Here is a 21,860-nt window from a genome sequence, read left to right on the forward strand (position 1 = left end):
AGGTAAAAGTCAAAAACACTTTCTAAGACCTTTAATTTTTTACTTCCTGAGGCCATCATGAACTTCCAAAGGCCTTTTAATGCACTTTATATGCTCTGAACATCACTGGTGACGTTTCCGGTGTCATTGGTGACATTTGTACAAATTAAAAACAATTATTTTGATATTTATGTTTAGCTATGGGGTATTTTATAAGGATTGTTTTGCTACAATAAAGATATCTTTAAGAAAGCAGTGTGCATTTTCAGCTGTTTTTGTGTATCGCATGTACAACACATGGTTTTACATTGAGTAAGTGACTTTTCAATATCTCTACCATGTGAAGCAGAGTAAAATATCTAGATGCAAAAAGTAATTTCCACACAATTATTATCTCCATGAGGCAAAACTGTTATACTTATATGCAGCAATTGAGAAAAAGGAAATAGAACAAACACAATCTAGAGGAAGTGAGTCCCAAAAGATGATGTGTGACTCACTGACTGTCAAAAGGAAACACTTTTTTCCTCCATAATTAAACCGTCCAATAATCACACGTTCTTTCAGCTTATCAACTAATGGCAATGTCACAGGGACCCGCAGCGTCTCAAACATTCCAGCAGTGAAGAACAACACTAATTAAATCCTGTTTTTCAAAAAAACAAGCCCCAGAATAAAACAACAGTCTATAGTCTATAGATAAACATAATGAAAGTCTGGAAGCAAAAAAATTGACACATAATGTTTCAGGATGGAGATTTGAAAGACAAAAAAATACGCCTCATGACTATTCATCATGGTTAAAATTGCTCCTCCTCGTCTGCCTGGTAAATAATAGCCTAGTGAGAAAATGAGGGGCTGCCCACTCCGGAGGGAAGAGGTGGCTGGATCTTTGCCAGCTCCTTAGCAAAGAGTCCTGCCAGTTTGTGTTTAAAACTGCCAGGGGTCTCTGAGGGGGTGACATGGGCGGGGGAGCTTATGGCCTCCTCCGTCTCCTTCATGCCGTCCGCCTCATGTGCCTGAGTATTGAACCCTGCCTGGTTGACAATACTCACAGCGGGCTGACGCTGGTATCTGGGATTGACGTGGAGGGTGGAGAGATCAGGCAGGGGAAGGGTGCAGGGACGAGGCTTGAGAACAGGTTGGTGGAGCGGTGAGGAGAAAGGCTGCAGCTGGGAGTTTGAGGGAGAATCCTCTTCTTTCGTGTACGAGTAGACGCACTCCGAGTCATCTGTCACAGGATCCTCTCTGATCAGAGGAGGAGTGGATCTCCTCCAGTTGGAGTAAATGTTGTCGTCCAGGTCAACATCCAGGCTTACAGAGCCCAGGGAGTAATGCTGCTCATCCTCACCTACATCTCCAACATCCTCCTTGCTGTTAGACGGATGATGTTTGACCAGATTTAGCCCAGAGGTGTCATTAATGGAAGAGTAGTGGATGGCAGAGTCTGATGGATTGTAGACTGGAGGATCAGCGGGTGTAGGTGGGAAGGTACAAGGGGACTGGTCACATGACCATCTTTTGCTGATGCTGAACGCCTCAGCGGAGGAAGTCCTCCCCGCAGAGCACTGCCCCATTAAGACCTGAAAGATCTCAGGTCCATAAGGGGAAAGGAAGATGAACATGCCTTCTCCTGACTGACAGCGACGTCCGGCTTCAATGCTGAATCCACCCTGTAAACACAACTATTAATATAGGGAAAAAAAGCTGTTGTGTTGCTTTAAAGAAGTAAAATATCAGGTCCCTCATAGTGATGGTATTTGAATGAACCAGATGTGTTTGTTAACAGTGTAGAATTGTTGGTCTTCAGAGCATAACTTTGGGTGGAATAGGTCAGATGCTCTAATAACTATTTCTAAAGTATTTTTTTTTTTACTAATGAAATACTCACAATTTGTACTTCATACATGTCAGATAAGACCAACTAGTTAGTAGCCAAAGTAGGTGGTTGGTGTGTGAAAAAAGTTGTTGTTAAAATCACATTATCATGTTGTATAACAGGGTTGTACAGGTGGGTTTTGATTATTGAAAGGATTCAAACTGCCCTTTACCTCAGTTTGACCAAATTTGCGTAAGAGTCTGTACGGCCAGCGGTAGATGACGTGACCGGTGTTGCAGGCGAGCAGAGTCACAGCTTCTTCTCCTGGGGAGAGCAGATACTCTCCGGCCAGTCTGCACCTCTGGGATGCTTCTGTGCTCTGGATAGTCACTTGGTACTGGTTCGGTGGAAGGGTCGGATCTAAACACGAAGAGATGATATTAAAATATTCCTTTAACATCTCAGCAGCACAGACCGATCCATACGAGCAGGTCTGAGCAGCAATACATATAAAGTAAATGTACGGCTAATTTACACAGAGAACAGCAGGTTTAAAGTTGCTGATATTCTTCTAATCACTTCATTAGGAAATCAAAAGAATTACTGTACATGTGTATAAACCTGAGCTTGCTGGTGCTAATACACTCAAGTCAATTTAAGTTGAACGTAAAGAGGAAATTAAATTTTAAACGGTCTGATCGCACCCTGTGTGACTTGTTTTTAGTGGCTGTACAAAAACTATGTGGGTGGTGAGGGAAGTAAAACCTTATTTTTTTCATACTAAAAAAAACCCTGAAGCCCTACCAAGAGTTATGACTGTTTTATTTTAAACATTGTCTGTGAAGATAAAACTGCTAACACCTTCCCATTGAATGTCAAAATGATACAATCAGACAAAGATGCGTCATATTCTAAAGTCATTGCCAGTTTCTGTATTGGTTCTAAGATTCAATCAGTCTTACACCATATGTCACATACACAGTGTACGAATAAGATACAAAGATGTGCTTCGAGCTGCTGGAACAATCAGCACACAGCACCCTGAAGTGTACAAATCTTTAAAGTATCTCTTTATCCTTTTGAACAAGTATGGTTTATAGAGATTATATTCATGCATCTAGGTTTAAAATTATATTCCATCTTATTTGTATGTTAATATTGTTAGTGTTTTGATTCCATTTTATTTACTTTCATGTCTTATATTTATTGCACTTATTTAAAACTATATCTAATGTTAAGCATTTTTATTTATTTTGTGTATTCTTGGCTCATCAGTCAATTGTGAAGCACTGAACTGCATAAATGAATTGATTGACTAATTGATGTTTCATCATGTTTTTTGTTTCAAATCGTACTATTTTCTAATTTGAACCAATATTAATATTTAAAAAGAATAAAACTAAAGAACAACCACTGAAGCATCACTTTAGCACTGTTATATTTGATTGTTTAATGATCGATCAGCTGTCCGTCTTACTGGTTTTCCATGATGAGTAAAGGTCATTGTTCTCCATGGTGAGGCCATTTCCTCTCTCCAAATCCCCTTTGTCTGATTCTTCTGGATCCTTCTGTAAACACAGTAACATGGTCAATATTGAACAGAGCGTAAATCACCCTCTTATCATCGTTTTACGACGTCAAATTGGTAAGATGCAAGAAGGAGCATAGCTTGTGCAAGCACAAGAATTGGAGAAGTGAAGTGGCAGAAGTTGCAGGTACCGCATCAACTTCCTCATTGTGCTCTCTATCTCGGACCATGGATAAGGTCTGTTCCCACCTTTCCCAAATTATAACACAAACTCTGATAAGGGGAAAGTTGTGCGTGTAGAGAGGAGACATGTATTATACCTGGAAGGCCAGAAGACAGAGGGCACTCAGCCAGTCCTGGCTTGTGGTAGAGGCCAGGGTGTAGGTGCACTGTGTGGTGTTCAAGTAGAAGGCCGTGCACCCTTTGGGGCAAGACTCGTCTGGAGCAGGGGTGACACTGAGGCAGTCGCGAAGACGCACAGATTTCCCGTCTGGCCTCTTCTGCCAACCGGACCTCTTCTGGTCAGCAACATTGTTTTTGTCAAATACAGTATAAAGCTCCAACCGGCCGACCCCTGTGGAACTGGGTTTGTAGAGCACCATCCATATTTTCCGCCATGTTCTCTGTTGTATAACAGGTTACAATGTTTGTAAAAAAGAGTTTAAATTAAAGTAAATATATATAATGTAAAATGTAAAATATAAATAGGACAGCTTCATAAGTTGCTATCAATTAAAAATCCTTGAGAAACAGTTTGGATTAAACTCCCTGCTAATCTCAATTAAATATAGAAAATATAACATTGTGTTTCATTGGACAAAGAAAGTTTAAACTCCACTGCATTATTCACTAAAGCCTAATGAGCCGAACTGAGCAGAGTTAAACATCCATCTTTGCATTCACTGACTTCACATGATTCTCCACATCAAGACTTTAAACCTCTGACAAATATATCCATCACCAACTGAGCCTTTACTCATTTGACTTAAACAGTCTGTAAAAACCACGCAAGTTGTTCAGTTACCACTTGATTTAAAATAACACAAATGAACATGAACCACAATCTTCTCTTTCTCACAAATATGCTGAATGAAAAAATCCTTAATACTTACTTTTCCAAACTTGACTCCCTGCAGGTACAGCAGTCCCTCCTTGAAGATGACATTCATGCTTGTAAGCTTCAAATATTACACTTCAGCACAACACTGGTTGCTCTGTGTTAAAAGCACATTTCCAAAACCACTCGAATAAGTTTCCTCTACGTCACAGGCAGCGGTCATTGTCATCTGCTAGAGATCATTCACCACAGATCAGTCAACAACCTCTCTCATCTGAAATGTTACTGTTGCCAGAGAAGGGATACACAAATGGTGTGTTGCTATTCTCTTGAGTCACACTTCCCTTTGCATTATTCTGCTTGTTTTAGCAACTTCCTCACCGTACAAAACCACCAGCACACCTTTTGGTGAGAACAGAAAAGATCAACAGCCCGTACATTATAAGGTTTTATTTACAATTATCAGTATCAAGAATGTATCTTACAAAGCCTACACATACACAACAAGAAAGAAATGAGGGGAAAAAAGGTGCAAGAAACTGCAAGGAAATGGTTTTATCAAACAGACCTGCGGATAACGGTAACTGATGATAAAAATACACTTCCTTCCTATATTCACTGCCAACATCTTTCAGTTTCTTTCAGCTTGAGCATATCAACTCTGATAAAAATTATCTTAGAAGTCCATGGAGCTATGAGCCAGGTAGTCTTTGCGCCCGATGTTGGTGACCTGCTTGGTCTGCATGACCTCCAACTTCGGACAGTCTGTGATACGATGACCAAGACCCCCGCAGAATGTACAACCCCTCTCTCCTGTGAAAACACAAAAATCAGCTACATTAGAAATGGTCTGCTAACACTCCACGCTTGCTTCTGTGAATTTGAGATGGTTGTTCTAATCGCACATATGTACATCTGTATAATTGGCGATTAGGGAAGAGCACTGTGGACAGAAAGAAGAGAACTAGATTCGGTGTGACAGACTCACCTCCGATGTCCAGCATGGTCTCGTCTCCTGTCTGGAGAACCTGGAGAACAGGTGGAACTTTCTGCTTGGCTTCAACCAGCAGGGCTTTCAGGTCCATCAACACAGACTCATCTATGGGGAATGGAAAAACATACTTACTAATAACGTACTGTCACTTACTTCACCTGATTTCACTTTAATACAAGGCAAATATTCTGACAATTACTGCGTCTATACACAAACAATTTAGATTTTTGTAGTTTCTCTCACCGCAGCCTTTATTGATGAATGTAGTAGCGATACCAGTCTTGCCTGATCGTCCAGTTCTTCCAATTCTGTGGACTGAAATGAGAGAATTTCAACAAAGCAGCTCAAACTATTTAATAAAAGGCTTCAATTCTTCTGATTTTAAAGAGTCAAGGTCATAGATGTATCCTCTTACCATAGTTCTCTATCTCCTCAGGCATGTCATAGTTCACTACGTGCTGAATAGCTGGGAAATCCAGACCTTTGGAAGCGACGTCCGTGGCAACTAAGACGTCTTTCTTTCCTTCTTTGAAAGATTCGATGGCTTTTGTTCTTTCCTCTTGATCTGAAAGAAAAAACAATCAGCGCACACAAAGATTAATGGAAAATGTGAGGGAAGTGTCTGCAGTTCTTTCTATTCTGTAAAAGGCAGAATTGAGACATTTGGAAGCAGGATGCCATCTTTTGGTCAAGATGAGCAACTACATCAAAGCTGAAGGTAAAGCTTGGTTGAACCAACTTCCATATACAATGATCCTCCTATGATGATGTTGTGAGCTGTGTATGTTAATGACTAGAATAAAGTTAAAAACCTTTTCCTCCATGGATGGCCACCGCCTCCACTCCTTTTAGCAGCAGATACTCATGGATAGCATCTACATCAGCCTTCTTCTCAGCGAATATCAGCACCTGCCGTACCAAGACAACAATAACAATATTTAGTGTCTTTTGACAGGTTAGGGTTGTGTATTTCAGGTATGTATCAGTGTAATAAAACTGACAGGAGGTGGTGTTTTCTGAAGGCACTCCAGCAGGTACACCATCTTGGCTTCCTCTTTGACGTATTCCACTTCCTGCATACACACAAAAACACAACACAAAGACCAGTTCATTCTGTTTTCTCATCAGTTTTATTTCTAATTTGAATGGAATAAATGCTCCTGAATGAGAGGCACTATAGTGTTAGAGAGAAAGATGAACATACCTGGATAACGTCCAAGCTGGCAGCACCGGCCCTACCCACATTAATGGTGATGGGTTTGACCAGCGCACTCTTGGCAAAATTCTGGATCTTTTTGGGCATAGTGGCGCTGAACAGCAGGGTCTGTCTCTGTCCCTGAAAAGGAAAAAAAAAGACATTTTAGGGCTGTTCCTGCCTCATTAACCCACAAATCTGGGAATACATTTCTCAAAGTTTTACCAAAGTTTGGTCTGAAAAAAAACAAAACATTCAACTTAATGCAGTAGCTGTAATACAGACGTGGTGGACAACCATGAACATGTTTAGATGGTGATTTGCTGTTTGCTGTTTTTCTAAACCGGCAAAGAAGAAATGCATGTTCATGTCTAAATGTAGCTGATCTTTTTTCAATTACCTACAGAAACATCTTCTTGAAATGATCTCTCTGACCATTATTATCCCGTTGGGCACTGCCAGGCTGGTTTAATTAATCTGCTGCATTGATGTAACTAGATGCTGTCATTGTGTGATAATGCCATAAAAGGGGGACCTCACCTTGAAATAGGAGAAGATTGTCCTGATGTCTTCCTCAAAGCCCATGTCAATCATCCTGTCAGCCTCGTCCAGAGCCAAGTAGCGACAGATGTCCAGACTCACCATCTTCTTCTGCAGCAAGTCCATGAGTCTGCCGGGGGTAGCGACCATCATGTGGACACCACTGTAATAAGGAGGAAACAGAGATTCAGAGGAACAATCAACCCAAGGCTTTATTTACCACTCGTGTATTAAAATGCCTGAGTCTTAAGGTGGCCATGCTAAATTGTCTGTGTACTGTCTCTAACACAGCAGGACTGAGAGCTTGAATCTTTCCTGGATAATGTTCCTTGCTGAATATTTGAATGCAGATGAATCATTCCTTTTGTTTAACTCTACTTTTAATTGCAGATTCTGAATAAAACACAAGCACTAAATATTTCACACAGACTTTTCCTCTTACTTACTGTTTTACTACCTCCATCTGCTCCTTGACAGACATTCCTCCGATGCAGAGGGCAGTGCGCAGCTGAGGAGCTCCCTCCTCCTCCAGCAGTTTACAGTAATACTCGATGATGCCGTGCGTCTGTCTCGCCAACTCTCGCTGGGGTCACAAGACACAAGTTAAAATCCGATATGCATTGTCACAAAAAAAAAAATCAAGTAACAATACAGTTTTCACAGTAATTGTCGTCTGCTTAGAGCGCTACTGAAAAGATTTTTATGTGACCACAAAAAAGACTCCATAATGAATTTGTGTTATCAGTGTAACGGGTTTGTCTTACTGAAGGACAGATGATGAGTCCGTAAGGTCCCTCTCTTTTAAAGAAGGGTAGTCTTTTTTCCTGCTCCAGTGCAAACATCATGATGGGCAGAGTAAAAACCAAAGTCTTTCCTGATCCAGTGAAAGCAATGCCAATCATGTCCCGACCTGACAGACTGTGGACAAACAAGATCAGTTCCGGTATATGTATTTAACCTTACCATAGAAATACAGTGTTTAATATAAACCACTTACACGGTGGGAATTCCTTGGATTTGAATTGGTGTGGGATGCACGATGCCCTTCTTTTTCAAACCCTTTAGAATTGCTGCAAACAAAAAAGATTTGTTGCCAGTTGTTGAACACGTTTCACCATTAAAGGCCTCATACAGAAAGACAAAGCAAGATTTCCATGTGTGGGAGAGGGAGTGTGTTGTAACCTGGCGGTAACTTCATCTCTCTAAAGCTTTTGATTGGAGCAGGGATTCTGTCTCCATCAACCAGGATGTGAAACTTCTTCCTGACCCGCTCATGTCGGGTGTCTGGCATGTTCAGGATGTAGCGCGGTGCCTTCCAGCTGAAAATATAACCAGGTAAAATGAAAGGTAAGAGAAAGAAAACCCCACAAAACACATATTTACATTCACATATTATATTACTTTATAGCATTCCCTTATGAAAACCTCACCTTGTTTTTATTGGATCATCATATATGATACCTTTGGCCATTTCCTTCACAGACATCAGAGCTAAGGGAGGAGAGTTAAAATAATTTTGAATCAACAGTTTTGTCAAAGTTCATTCGATTCATAGGAACTATGACAGTCTTATAATTTTTTTACCTCTGCCCTCTGCAACGCTCTCAAGAATCTTCTCTTCCTCTTTCAGCTGCTTCTCCTTAGCAGACTCCTTTCGGGCTGTAGAAACACATCACAAAACCAATGCCGTCATGGTAAACAAAATGAAAACAATTAAAAACAGACAACTTTAGAAATGCAGATTAGGCCTTGCTTAGATACCTTCTGCTTTTTCCTTGAGGTGCTGATGCTGATCAAGGAGACTGACATTAGAGCGAGGGCCGAGACCCTCCTCCTCATCCCTCTGATCCTCCCCGCTGTCCTTTTGGTCCTCGTCCACCGCCTTCCCTCGCAGTCGTAACATTTTCTGTAGCTGTGGGAGAAATATAAAGAAAACATGCATTTAATCCCATCATGTGGTAACTGTGTGGGACATTGATACAAAAAGCATATGGAAAAAATAAAATACAATCCTATTTTATTATTTGTGCCTTAATAAATGTGCCAAATAGAATGTCATTGACAAAGAAAATTGTATTCACTACATATTGAAATTCAATATGTTCAATTCTGGATCCACCTAATAAGGTCAGTTCTGGCCCCAACAATCAACCAACAGATTATATCATTCGCAAGTCATCCATGAAGTTTCAAACAAGAGAGTGCAGAACCACTTACTATTTGTTGTTTTCTAATTTTGACTGGAACGTAGGGAACATAATCATCGTCTTCTGATCTTTCGGAGCCAGACCCTTCATCCTCCCCATGGGATCTCTGCACAAACACATCACCATTGTCAGTTGCATCCCCTCAGGGGTGAACACTTTGCTTTCTGCAGTACAAAAAGTGCTTTGAATGAAACAAGGCCATGTACTAAACCATGGAGCAAACACCAGCTGGTAAAGAAGCACATACAGGGACATTAATCAAATGTGAGTGTGGAAGCCAGGGTCATACGCTGGTGTAAGCACATATGAAACACAGTTGTTTAGCTTTATATACACTTCTGTAAGAGGTTGTCCCTCACTGGACAACATGGCAAAAAAAGTATGTCAATGTAAGAATATTCACATCAGTCGATATTAATAATTATCACAAAAATGTCATTATTTATTTTACGTTTAAAGACTGATTTTTTGCCTCTGGTGAAGATTGTGGTGCATTTATACAAAGTCACATTTATGTTTCGAACTCAAAGTGTTTTAATGAAACCGAAGACTTTTCCTTTCCCCAATTGTCAACACAGACTAACCAGTGAAAGGTTTTCTTGTCTTGAGTCACGAACCTTTATATATCGAGTTTCAACACAATCCTGAATCACAACACTTGGGTTCAAATCAGAAACCATAGAAAATACATCATTCTGTTTTAAGCTGCTCGGCTTTTAAGTTGTAAATTCACATTATGAACAGAAATGTAAAAATCTGAAACAAACGCAGTTCGTTATATTTCCAGAGTTTCTTCTTTTAATGGTAAACGTTGTCTGGTCTTCTTCGATCTGAGGCTTGTTCATCGCGGAGCTTTACACGTTAATTACAGCCCCAGACCAAAACTCCCACACGGTCAGACCCATCAGCTCAACTTCATTTAAGGAAGGTTTTGTTCTGGTGAATTACCTGCACAATAGAAAATATAACCTGTGTGTAGAACAGATCAAAATGTTACAACGGGTAGCTAGCTAACTTTAGCTACCGCTAGCTTGTGTAGCCTCTTGATAAAGTGAATGAACATGCGTAACTCACCTTTTTGGGTCTATTTTCGGTTTCCATTTTCCTTAGAATACAGTTTAGTTCCCTGATTACCTGAGATACTGAGTTATTTATCGAATAGTCTTATCACAGTCTAATAAATAAAGCTAATCCACGTTTACACAACAACACCGGAAGCTGTTCTGAGGCTCTACGGATCGCTACAAGGGTCAAACCTCATCGGGACGCTGCGTCCGAAGCGCGATTCCGTCTGGTGCTGCAGGAACGGGAGGAGCAATGAAGCGTCATGGAAACGAAAACTGAAGTTATCTTAGAAAACAAACACCACACTTCTTTTTGTCAAAACTGTATTGTTTTTAATCTTTCTGAATGAAAGATTCTTCACAGTATCAAAAGTGAAATTTTTAAAAAACAGAAACAAGCCAACATACACTTGGCTATTATTGGAATAGTATAAATCTACATTCGAAACATTAAGATAATCTTCTCTAATTGAGTATAACCTGAAAAGCATCAGAGATGTTATATGAAAACATAATCTCAGAACACAGATTCAGGAAAGAAATCATCCATCTCAGTGAAAGTCATCAGCTAAAACGTGGTTACTGGTGTCAATCCCAAGGCCCTTGTTCCCAAAGGCATCAAGTCTTCTGGGATATTTGTCAATCAGAGATCATCAAGGGTTGGACTTGAGCTTGGCTGGCTGAGGTGGAGGGTGCCAACAGGGTCACAGTACAGAAAATAAAAAGAGTAGTATGGTTGAAAACATATCATAGACACACAACCTCGGGGAAACATATGAAAGGCTCAAAAGGGCCCAAAATAATCACTCAATATGTACAAGCATTGAAAAACTGTGTCAAACAAGGAGTGATGGTTCCAACGTTAAAATGAACATTGCACTCTGGTGTACCTGTCACTGCTGGGATATAGGGGGTTGAGAGTGAGGAACCCGTGGTAAAGAACCTTTCTCCTACAGATGGCAGAGTGTATATTGGTTATCACTAAAAGATATTTGCTCAAGCTTAACACCAAGGGAGGATTGATATTGAAGCAACAGACACATTGAATTTCGCCCGATAATAGGACTAGGGGACAGGATTTAGATTTTTCTCTTCTACACTTCATGCATGGGTATCTAATTGGAGTTACATATTTTTTTTATAGATGCATCCCGGGAGCCAAGTGTTATACACAGCATTTTTTCCCCACAAGGTTATATTAGTGTTTGTGAACTGAAAACTGTCAAACATTTCATGTTTTTTTTCCCACAATTCATGAGTTTGTACAAAAGGTAACAGTGTGGAGGGAAGGTCATCAAGTGCTCGTCTGTAAAATTTTCTGTCACTGATTCCACAACAATTTGATAAAAATCTACGTAATCCAATTGAAATCTATGAACAACCACTAATGCCTGTGAGTAAAACCAATGCAGTTGTTGCTCTCTGCAGAAGAGAAGTGTTTTTTGCCCCTAAAACAAGGTCAAAGTGTTGTTTTGTGCTCCTTTTTGTCAGTTGCACTGTATTAGACAAATAGTCTGTAGTGTCTACAGAGCCTTGCGTAATAGGTTAAAATGCCAAGCACTCAGAGCGATTGGTTTTCAGAAGTTTAACAACGTTAAAATGTCTCAGCTTTTGTAATAAAAACATTTATTTCATGTAAGGTAATTGTTTACATACTACATACGTGAGCACATAGATGCAGTGGAGTCAGACTTTTTTCCATTTTTGCATCTCTCATTTAGTGAACATTGCAATAAGAGCAGAGGGTCGAGTCGGCCTCGAGACAGATCCCTGGCTACTTAGCCACAAGTTATGTTTCAGTCTTCTGAATGAATGGAGTTTGATTTTGAACCAGGGCCCCTTGGCTTAGTAAGGATGAGAAGAAAACGGGGAATGAGAGAAAGCCTTAGGCCAAATAACGGTCTACTGAAAGACTGTGTGGTGAGTTTTTTTTTTTTATCTCTGGCACTCATCCAAGTTATTGAGCTGCATTGGAAGGAACCTTTTTGAGGCTGAAGTTGGACCAATTCACTGCTACCTTCTGGCGAGTTTGTTTTGCAGAATCAAGGCAAAACCTATAGGGAACAAAGACAGACAAACAGGAAGAGGAAAAAAATAATACATAGATTTAGTGATGCTTTCAATATTTATCAACAGAACAGCTAAGCTCTTATTCCTTTCCTGACCCATTGTTGTGTTGCCGTTGTATAGTTTACCTTTTGAAGTATTCCACTTCCCTATCGATCTCATCCAATTGTGTTGGATCCACATCTTTAGGGAGAAATACATCATCTAAAGAAACAAAAACAATATTAAAACAATTAGAAACAGTGACAACGATACACACATTGTTGTGATAGTAAATATGAACATCTTCTCGTACCAATATTACTGCTGGATTTTTCACCCTTGTTCTTGTTCTTCTTATTCTTCCCCTTGGATTGCTGCTGCAGCTGTTGTTGCCCATTTGCTGTAACAGTGGGTTGAGCTTTGCTTTCTGCATCTGACTCAGCTCGACTTCCCCGTGTGTCTGTGTCACCTTTCCCCCTTTGTGCATTCGAGAGGCCACTGTTTGCTCCATTTGCTGCCTGTTTGGATGATCTGCCCTCCTCGACCTTCTTAGGTCCGTTCCTCAGGTTGTCTGCAGAGTGCTGCAGTTGTTTGCTCCCGACTTTTGAGCCATTCAAAGCCATTTCTTTAAACTCGCTAGGTTTCTGTGTTTCAGTCCCGGTGGAAGCTTTGATTGGTTTGCTGGAATTTTGCTCCGACAGAGATTGCTCCTGTCTTTGCTGTTGCTTTTTATTCTTCTTCGACTTTGCACCACCGTTCCCAACAGCTGCGTTCTTGGGATCAGACGTGTCCTCCTTTGATTTCGCCGTTGCTAGGGCTGGCACCTGAGGCAAATTGTCAGATCCAGTAGACGTGCATCTTTCTGGAGAGCGAACCCTTATGAGTTTTGAGAGACTGGGGGTTGTGTGCAACCGCTGGATGTCCTTTGACCCAACAGTGACTCCTGACGCTGTAGTGATGGTAGTATTAGGAGATGAGACAGCACTTGTGTCCTCCCAGCCATTAACCAAATCAAGGTGGCTCTTAAACGATCCCAGTGAAAGAGGAGCAAGGTCGAGGTCTATCTGCTGCAGGTCCGAGGAACCATTGAGATGGGACAGTAAATGGTTGCCCTCCAACGTGGCTGCCTTTTTTGGGAAGTCATTGACATCCAGATTGAGGTCATACATGCTAAAAGAGGCCCGGATTGAGTCTTTGATGGTGTTCTTAATCTCTTCCAGCCGACTGGTGAGAAAACTGTTGACACGCTCAAGCTCCAGCTGAGGCCAGTCCAGCAACCGGCTGGCTTCAGAACCATCAGGAATGGGCTCGTCGACAGGCTCAGATGGATCGGAGTGGGGGTCACTGCCTGCAGCACCCATGTTGCCCTGCTGAGCTTTTTCCTGAAATAGATGTGGTACAGACATGAGACCACAGGCATACACACATAAAATGTAATGTTACCAAGACAATACATTATTCAATTTATGTATTGATACTTTGTACTTTTTGTGGCATTGACCAAAATCTGTCTAAGGCCTTGTCGACTCAACTGTGGATATTTTCCCCATCTCTGTCCACTTGATCTTTGTTTTGTCTCTGTCCAGGCCAGAACACCAAAACAACCACTAAGCCTCAAACAAGCATGCCAGGCCAGTAGGTGGTGATCAAGTTTACATTAATGACCCCTCAGATACCAGTGAAGAAGATTGTGAACATGCTCAGTGATCTTATTCTCCTGCCAACAGCTAAGTGTACTTCAAAAATACCTTAATTGACAATATTTTATATACTGATCAAATTCTTCATCCTCATTACAATTCTTTATTAAGTTAGTTCCTAAGGTAAAATAATAATCCTTTGAGTTTTAAATGAAATAAATTCTTAATGTTTAATTGAACCATGGGAGACATTTTTAGCAGTTGTGCTTCAATGAATTTACATAATGTAATGAAAAGCAGTTTCAGTTTGACTACCGACACATGAGGGACTTACAGGAGACAATGCGTGCATGTAATCTTGTGTAGCTGTTCTTAATATGAAACCAGAGCTGTAGTAAGTTTATGCATACTTTGAATTGAGGTGCTCGTGTTTAGGCAACGTTTACCACTGCAGAATGTTGCTGTCTTTGGTTAAAAGAAAGGAAAACCTCACACAGTGGCACTCGTAACAACGTCTTAAATCTTACCAAAAGTTGTTTCTAGAGTTTCATACCTTCTTCTTTTGTTTATGTCGAGCCCGTTTGGCAGCCTTGGCACTGTTCACAGGTTTGGGCTCAGAACTGTTTATGAAGTCTAGCAGCTCGTCCACGTCTCTGTTGTCGATGACATCGGGCACCGTCAGTTCAGAATCTTGACGCTGAGGCAGCTCCTCTTTACGTCGGGTCAGACGTGAGCGGAGTTTCTCTCGGATCTCAGCATAGTTTCTGCTCGTTGGTGCAGCTGGAGGCTGTGACCGAATAATATATTAGAATATTGATACGGTTTTAAATGAATAAAGGGAACTCAACTATGTTAAAATAAAATGTTTCCATGTACCGCATTGTGTCCAAAGAACTCGCAGTAGCAGCAGTCGCAGTACTTCCCGTCCTTCTGGTTGGTGGAAGAGGAAGCGCAGGAGCTCCTCTCAGAGCTGCTGTCTTCATCTTCCCCCTCCTCTAGCTCGGACGGAGGATGACACAGCGTCCCATTAGTCATTTTGTGCCCCTTACATGCCTGGTCCCTACAAATAAGAAAGAATTGACATTATATCAAGAGCCAGAGGATCTTGTATTTTGAACCAACACAAACACAAAGGCAGTTGCTGTCTTTTATATCCTCCAAAAAGAAATGTCCAGACATCAGTGCTCACCTGCAGGCCCCAGCTGTCAGATGACCTACATTGGAAGTGGCCACCGTTCCCTGACTGTGTCCATTACAGGGGTGGTTACAGCCTACTAAAGACGTGCCCAGTTTGTTGTGTTGCGTGTTCACAGCAGGAATGTGGGAGTTTTTGCACGAGCTGGGCTTGTGGACAGGTGTTGGGCTGTCCGGACTGGGAGAATTAAGTTTGGCTGTAGGGCCGTGGAGATTCGGTACCAGCGGGGAGAAGGGAGCGTGCGCTGCATGGGCGGCCAGACTGGTGCCAGACGAGGAGGTTACGTGACCGTGCTGCCCAGAGTTCGGCTTTGGGGACAGGAGGGAGGAATGCTGGGACGACAGGCCGGTGGGACTGTTGGGGGGTACCGACAAGTCTGTGTGTTGATGGTGGTCACTGGGGTGGAAGGCTTCACCTGGACAACGGAAAATATAAATAAAATGACTTGGAGTTCAAAAATGCTGAATGATCTATTCACAATGTGTTTGTTTTACTCAGCTTATCCAATTGGATTTCTTATTATCTGCATGGGTCACTTTTCTATTGATTAACAATTTTTTTTTTGAGTTGTCTAGTGACATTTTTTTTAAATTATGCTTTCCACTACAGTTATAGTAAAATTAAAGAGTACATTCGTGAGTACTTACGTTGAACAATTTGAGCAGATTCTTCAGGCTGCAGGGTTCCAGTTGTTATAAAAGCCTATTGGGTTGTTCTGTGTCGAATCATCACACTTTTGTGCCGCACTCACTTGAGTTTGCAAGCTTTTAAAACTATTGTGGTTAAATAAGATAATAACTAAAAGCCTGAGAAACAGAAGAGGAGTGATTTGGCACAGAACAACCCAATTGAACACTAGGAGTCAGGGGGAAATTACCTGGTGGCGTTGGTCGCCGGCACATGGTCTTGAAGTGCTTAGGAGTGGTTTTACAAAGGTCTGCTGAGGTAGAGAGGGGGTTCCCAGCAGAGGATCCACTGGAATTTTGGGATGACGGATGACTGTAGGGACAGACTTTGGTCCCTGATGATTTCGCAGATTTCCCAGGTGCTTCATGAAGCCCTCTTTTCTCGTGAAAGGCTGATCCCGGTGTTAAACCTGTAGATGGAGAAGATTCAATGGATGAAAGAGGGCACTGATGAAGGTAATGTGATTATGATTACAGGAAAGGAAAATACTCCTTTTGTATTACAGACATTATTTTTATCTTGCTGATAATAAAACATTGTTCAAAACATCGATAACAAATTATTTAGTTGATACATTGCATTATAAAACTGTGTTAAGCTTTAGAGGAGCAGTACGAAATATTATTTTCTGGCCATGTCACAAAAATCACCATGTCTGGGAAAGTTTGACTATTTCAATTATCTCCGCTATGAGAAAGAAACAAGCAGTGCAAGTTATTTGTAACCCTGAAGGGTAAAATGCTTTTTGCTGATTGAAATAAAGAAAGTGGTGCTATAATATCTGAATTAAAAGATATTAACATGTAAATGACCCATCATTTTCAGTAGACACAGCTACAGGTTACAGTAATGTCCCCTTTAACATTTACCATGATTTATAATAAAGTACATGAAGTTCCTAAGTTCACATCAAACTCAAGACAACTTTGAAAAAAAGTTGTCCACAAGCACAATTCCCAGCTAAAAGTCCATTGTTTCAGTCCGCACCAAAACAAGTCTTCGAAATTAGATTAATTGAAGTTGTTTATGCATGTGCACAGGTGCCATCACTAAAGATTTACACACAATTTAGCAAAATTAACCATTTGAGCAGTTGCTAAACTGGAAATACAACCACACGTGCAGTTTGTGCACCAGGTAGGTTTGAAAAGTGGTTTGATAAAATCCAGAAGAAATCAAAGCAACAAAACAACAGTATTTCCCTGTTCTATGAGAGACACGTTTCACTTTCACTATCAACTCGCTGCTCACGATACATCTTTCATTTTCTAGCTAGACACATTTTCTAGGACTCCACCCGAGGTGTATTGCAGTCAAAGGGCAGAAAAAGAAGTTATTTGAAAAGACAGCCTTTATCAAATGTTCGGTTATCTGTTAAATGTAATGTCTCAGAATGTGCTCCGAAAACCAGGCTAGTAAAATCAATGATCATATTTAAACCTAACTTGCATGATTCGATTACAAAACAATTCTTGATGCTTAATGTATCTCAATTATAGGTTTTCAAAGTAATTCTGTTGATATGACAACAATCCTAACTGGATAATCACTTATATAACTCACAGAGAGGATTAGCTCCCATTTTCATTTCTGAATTATAGAGCAGCTGTACTGTACTGTATGATTTTTCAGCACATGAGAACCATTGTTGAACCTGTGTCCATTACGTAGCTTTTAAAGTAATGAGAGCAACAGGAAGTTAGTTTTAAGATATTCTCTGTTCTCCTCTAGGTACAGTTTCGTTGTCTGTGCATTAGAAAAACAAATCAAATGGTGAACTTGTTAATCGTTAGCTATAATTAACATTTCACACTTGAAATGTTTGCACCATGTTGCTTGTTATTCTTTATTTTTAACACTACAGTTACTCCATTGTAGTGTACAAGTATATTAGTGAAAGAAAACATAATAAAACCCTCAATTCCACTGATTTCTACATGAATGCTTAATCAAATTGAACAGCTGCAACTCAAAGTAAGTAATAAATGTTAAGTACGGTAGTTTCTGTGACTCCTGGTTTTGTTGAAATTGAATAATAAGATGGAATTAAATAAACAATCAGGTTAACACAATCAGCTATAGACATTTTCTAACCGCTGATCAAAGTCATATTATCTGATTTAGTTAGATCACCTCCATTTGAAATAGTGTTAGCTTTATCTCATCAATGCTAGTGCACTTCATAGTTGTGACAGAAATCTTAAAATATCATTGCACGTTTCATAATGCTGAGCTCGAAGCGCCTCAGGAGGAAAAGCATCATAAGCTTTTACAAGGTGCCTCTTTGTTCCTCTAAGACATCGTAGACCAGCACAGGAACAAAGAAGCCAGAAATGTATCACGCATTTATTGCTGGAGGTACCTGAACAAACCATTCCTGGAGCTCAGATTCTAAACAACATTTGTGTCCATTTCACGAAACTGAATCTTACAACACAAGCCTGAAATGAGTAACTGTCCCTGTCATTAAAGGTTGTGTGGAGTCGTCTCTGTGATCACAGACCTTGTTGTGAGTGTGAAGAAGCATTGTGGTTGCAGTGTTCCCCTCCATTGGTGTGGGCAGAGTTCCAGAGACCTGACAGTTTGTGGGCTGACAGGAAGGAACTCGGGTCCCAGTCTACAGTACTTTGCTCCGGGTAACCATTCCCACAGCTCTGGGACTTACAAGAGGAAGAGTGTGACAATGGTACCTGAAGGAAAAAAACACTGAATTAGTTGATCATCAGGAGATCGACACAAACACACAGTTTGGCACACGTAGGGCCCAGAACAACAGCTTCTATATGATGGTTACACAACTGCCTCTGGTCTGTCTCCCCTCTCTCCCCCTGTCTCTTCTCTCCCCTCTTTTCAACCCAACTCTCCTCTTTCCCATTTTTCTCCTCTCACCCCAACCAGTGGAGGCAAATGGTCGCCCACACTGAGTCAGGTTCTACTAGAGGTTTCTTACAGTTAATTAGAGGTTTTTTTTCTCTCCGCGGTCGCCAAAGTGATTGCTCCTTGTGGGAATTATTAAATCATTTTTAAGGTCTCCACCTTACTACAGTATGCAAAGTGCCTTGCGACTGAATTGAACTCATCATGGTAGCAAAAAAAGGGAGTGTAACAGGTTTGGGCAAAATATGATTTAATCTTAAACACTATGGTCACCTTTCGCCAAAGACAATACAGTAAGTGTCCAACATTTGCATTTCATCTTTAGTATTTTTTGTAAAAACATAAAGCAAAGCCATCAACTCTTGTTGCCCTACATATGCTACCAAGCCACAAAACAAGCTGTGCTGAAACTAATTGAATCCAAGGTGACATTCAGACTGACAGATTTGTTTGGTGAGTAAGAACATGCAGATACATTGCTCTGTATGATGAATAAAGATGAGATTATGCCAGTCGACAGACACAAAGAGAGATGAACTTAAATGTAGTAAAAAAAGAAGTGGTGAAAAGGACCCAGACGTGACCCAAATCAGTCCCCTTTTATTTACCGGCGTCGGATGCTCCTGGCTGCTCCGCCTCTCTTCCTCTTCCACACTCTTGCAGCAGCTCTGACAGATCCACAGAGGCACCTCTCCCAGCAGGGACTGAGACAGCGAGGGCACGGCATCTGCGAGCTTACGCCCCGGCGCCTCCCGCAATAAGGCCTGGGAGAGCGCAGGTACAGCGTCAGCCAACTTGGTCCCGTGGCCCCCAGGGAGTCCGTTTGTGGAGCTTGCTCCCCAGTCCTTGAATTCACGGTGGCACAGGAGGCAGCAGGTGTGCATAGGCTAGGTGGAGAAAAAGAGGTGGTTTAATACTCTGAATAACAGTTAAACTGAGATGTGTCACACGTTATTTTGTAGGTTAATTTACACTAGAAGGAAAAGGCAGAGTCTGTTAGGTTATGTCTCTCGGAATAATTAATAATATATTATGGAAAATACCAACTGAACAGAGTAGAAAATAACAACATTATTGTGTTCAAACTCTTTGAGTTACTTCCGTCTGGCAGGAGGCTGCGGACCATCAGGACCAAATCACTAATACAGCAGCCTTATCCATAAGGCCCTGGACCCCATCATCACACTGCCTAAATATCCTCGACTGTGGTGGAACTCTCTGTGGTCACTAATGGTCATGGTGTACAAATATGCATATATCTAACATTCATAATATACATATTTTTCTATTGTTTGGCATTGTTCTATACTGTCCCCTATTTATATATTTGTGTTTATGCACAAACATCACAAAATAATCCTTGTTTGTATAAAACTACTTGGCAATAAATCCCTGACTCTGAGTGCATGGACAGTGAAAAATGAATTAGATGTATGAGCAAGAAGAATTTAAAGAGTGACACAAAACATAATGCAACTTAGAACAGGGTCTATCAACTCTGTAAAACAGTTTAAATGAAAATTTGATGGCATTCGTTTTACCTCTGTGTATCAAATAAACTGGGGTAGTTGTTCCTAAATTACACATTTATTGTTGTGCCATGTCAAGACGAGCATGTTACACGTGGTATAAACTGTCGTAAAGTCAGTCCCACCAGGGGTCAGAGGTCACGTGTAAGGTTAGCTGAGCCTGCAGCAGCCCCTCATCTCAACTTCTCCAGTGTTCCCGACTCGGGTGCAGCCACCGACGAGCATCACTAGCATCACAAAAAACTACACACTACCGTGCACTGAAACTTCTGACATTGGCTGCTGTCAACACCGCAATGGCAGGTTAGCTTACAGAGCAGAATAAACCCTCGTTGTGAACCCGCAATCGACTTTAGCTGTGTGGCTAGTAGCTGTTAGCCGCCACCGCCGCCTGGCTGGTTCATGCGGATGGGCTCGAGTGTAGCACGTTTGCAGCACGCTAGCTGTAGCCCGGCTAGCCTCCTGGCTAACGTTAGCTGGGGCGGATGAGGAGTTGTGAAAGCTGGAAACGAGACGACCTGTCCGAGGCACAATGTCACCTGTCCGGGCAAAGGGATGCGGGCTGCAGCGCTAGCCACACTTGCCCTCCGAAACCCGGCTGGCTGGGTGGGCGATCCTGCTCGTCAAGTTGAGCGGATTATTTATTTATTTACAAATCGAACGACGTACCCCCCCCCCCCCCCCCCCCCCAGACACACACACACACACACATCCAGCCCCACTACTACGTTAGGACTAATATAACCTCCCACCAAGCAGCGTGTGTGTGTGTGTACCTTCACCTCTGCAGGAGCTAGCTACACGGAATAAAAACACAATGGAGGATGCCTGGGTTAGCAGAGTGGTGCTAGCTAGCCTATTTTAAAACAGAGGCATCGATTGACTTGCTGCTAGCTACCTGGTTCGCCCTGGTGGTGGCCAGCCGATCCAGCCCAGCATCTCCACCGCCACCGCCAGCTGCATCGCCGGGAGAGACGGGGCTCTTCGGTGCGGTCTGCTCTCCGGGCGCCAGCTCTTTCTGAGCGACCCCTTGCTGCTTGCTTTTCTTCCTCGCCATTGCCGCGGTGTTTACGGTGCGCTTTGGCCAAGTTTGCACCAGTTTCGGTGGTTTTTGGGGCACACTTTCGTTTCTTCTCGGACCTCAAAATGTTCTCTATCTCCTCCAGTCAAGACAACAGTCAATATGGCGGAGGACTGGCACACTCGGGAGTTCATAGGTTAAAGATACTGCTGGCAAAGAGGCTTCACTCCCACACGGGGAATACAACTAAAGCCATGCGCAGACAGTGAAGCCGGATGCCGCCATATTTAGTGAGGTCAAGCCTTTCCTCCCACTTTGCTCTGAATGCAGTTAACAGCTCAGTTATTCAAACCTGTTTTCTGCGTCTTAAGTAATGTACTGAGAATGCAATTGAAAAATAATGCTTATTTATGTGCAATTATACTTAAAATACATTTTATAATGCAAAAATAATATTATAGATAAAACTAGAATGGCAC

The 21,860-nt window shown here is 41.6% G+C and overlaps 3 protein-coding genes across 5 annotated transcripts; all 3 read right to left on the bottom strand.

The window, feature by feature from the left end:
* Positions 1–16: 16 nt before the first annotated feature.
* dok3 (docking protein 3) lies at positions 17–4,703 on the bottom strand. 2 transcript variants are annotated; one of them, XM_069532074.1, is made up of 5 exons: positions 4,439–4,703; positions 3,647–3,949; positions 3,276–3,366; positions 2,031–2,218; positions 17–1,652 (listed from the first exon to the last, which is right to left on the bottom strand). In XM_069532074.1, the coding sequence occupies exons 1-5, from the start codon at positions 4,493–4,495 to the stop codon at positions 819–821; spliced, it is 1,473 nt and encodes a 490-aa protein (XP_069388175.1). In that variant the 5' UTR covers positions 4,496–4,703; the 3' UTR covers positions 17–818. The 2 variants fall into 2 exon arrangements, with proteins under 2 accessions (XP_069388175.1, XP_069388176.1); XM_069532075.1 differs by having other exon boundaries at positions 3,276–3,363; positions 4,439–4,672.
* Positions 4,704–4,818: 115 nt separating this feature from the next.
* Positions 4,819–10,612, bottom strand: ddx41 (DEAD-box helicase 41). Its single transcript, XM_020080176.2, has 17 exons — positions 10,394–10,612; positions 9,330–9,425; positions 8,874–9,024; positions 8,697–8,771; positions 8,543–8,603; positions 8,295–8,431; positions 8,110–8,182; positions 7,877–8,030; positions 7,559–7,695; positions 7,113–7,275; positions 6,582–6,713; positions 6,379–6,450; positions 6,190–6,286; positions 5,793–5,942; positions 5,621–5,692; positions 5,372–5,482; positions 4,819–5,196 (listed from the first exon to the last, which is right to left on the bottom strand). Exons 1-17 carry the CDS (start codon positions 10,418–10,420, stop codon positions 5,060–5,062), a joined length of 1,845 nt encoding a protein of 614 aa, XP_019935735.1. The 5' UTR covers positions 10,421–10,612; the 3' UTR covers positions 4,819–5,059.
* Positions 10,613–10,693: 81 nt separating this feature from the next.
* On the bottom strand, positions 10,694–21,559 carry fam193b (family with sequence similarity 193 member B). Of its 2 annotated transcripts, none has more exons than XM_020080163.2 (10): positions 21,259–21,559; positions 19,440–19,718; positions 18,458–18,644; positions 16,145–16,363; positions 15,262–15,682; positions 14,949–15,132; positions 14,626–14,859; positions 12,746–13,814; positions 12,579–12,654; positions 10,694–12,437 (listed from the first exon to the last, which is right to left on the bottom strand). In XM_020080163.2, exons 1-10 carry the CDS (start codon positions 21,415–21,417, stop codon positions 12,341–12,343), a joined length of 2,925 nt encoding a protein of 974 aa, XP_019935722.1. In that variant the 5' UTR covers positions 21,418–21,559; the 3' UTR covers positions 10,694–12,340. The 2 variants fall into 2 exon arrangements, with proteins under 2 accessions (XP_019935722.1, XP_069388174.1); XM_069532073.1 differs by lacking the exon at positions 21,259–21,559 and adding an exon at positions 20,674–20,691.
* Positions 21,560–21,860: the final 301 nt, after the last annotated feature.

The sequence above is a fragment of the Paralichthys olivaceus genome, chromosome 9 (genome assembly GCF_024713975.1).
Source record: "Paralichthys olivaceus isolate ysfri-2021 chromosome 9, ASM2471397v2, whole genome shotgun sequence".
NCBI classification, from domain to species: domain Eukaryota; kingdom Metazoa; phylum Chordata; class Actinopteri; order Pleuronectiformes; family Paralichthyidae; genus Paralichthys; species Paralichthys olivaceus.

Bases quoted from the DNA above. Each gene is read 5' to 3' on its own strand.
- ddx41 (XM_020080176.2), bottom strand. From the start codon at position 10,420: ATGGAAACCGAAAATAGACCCAAAAAG. The intron at 6,287-6,378 runs GTCAGTTTTATT...TTGGTACGGCAG, and splicing joins TTCAGAAAACACCACCTCCT to GTGCTGATATTCGCTGAGAA. The intron at 5,943-6,189 runs GTTTTTAACTTT...TTTTTCTTTCAG, and splicing joins GGCCATCCATGGAGGAAAAG to ATCAAGAGGAAAGAACAAAA.
- dok3 (XM_069532074.1), bottom strand. From the start codon at position 4,495: ATGAATGTCATCTTCAAGGAGGGACTGCTGTACCTGCAGGGAGTCAAG. The intron at 2,219-3,275 runs GTAAGACGGACA...CTTCGTGTTTAG, and splicing joins TTACTCATCATGGAAAACCA to ATCCGACCCTTCCACCGAAC. The intron at 1,653-2,030 runs GTAAAGGGCAGT...TTGTGTTTACAG, and splicing joins GCAAATTTGGTCAAACTGAG to GGTGGATTCAGCATTGAAGC.
- fam193b (XM_020080163.2), bottom strand. From the start codon at position 21,417: ATGGCGAGGAAGAAAAGCAAGCAGCAAGGGGTCGCTCAGAAAGAGCTG. The intron at 18,645-19,439 runs GTAAATAAAAGG...TTTTTCCTTCAG, and splicing joins GCCAGGAGCATCCGACGCCG to GTACCATTGTCACACTCTTC. The intron at 12,655-12,745 runs GTACGAGAAGAT...TTGTTTCTTTAG, and splicing joins AAAATCCAGCAGTAATATTG to ATGATGTATTTCTCCCTAAA.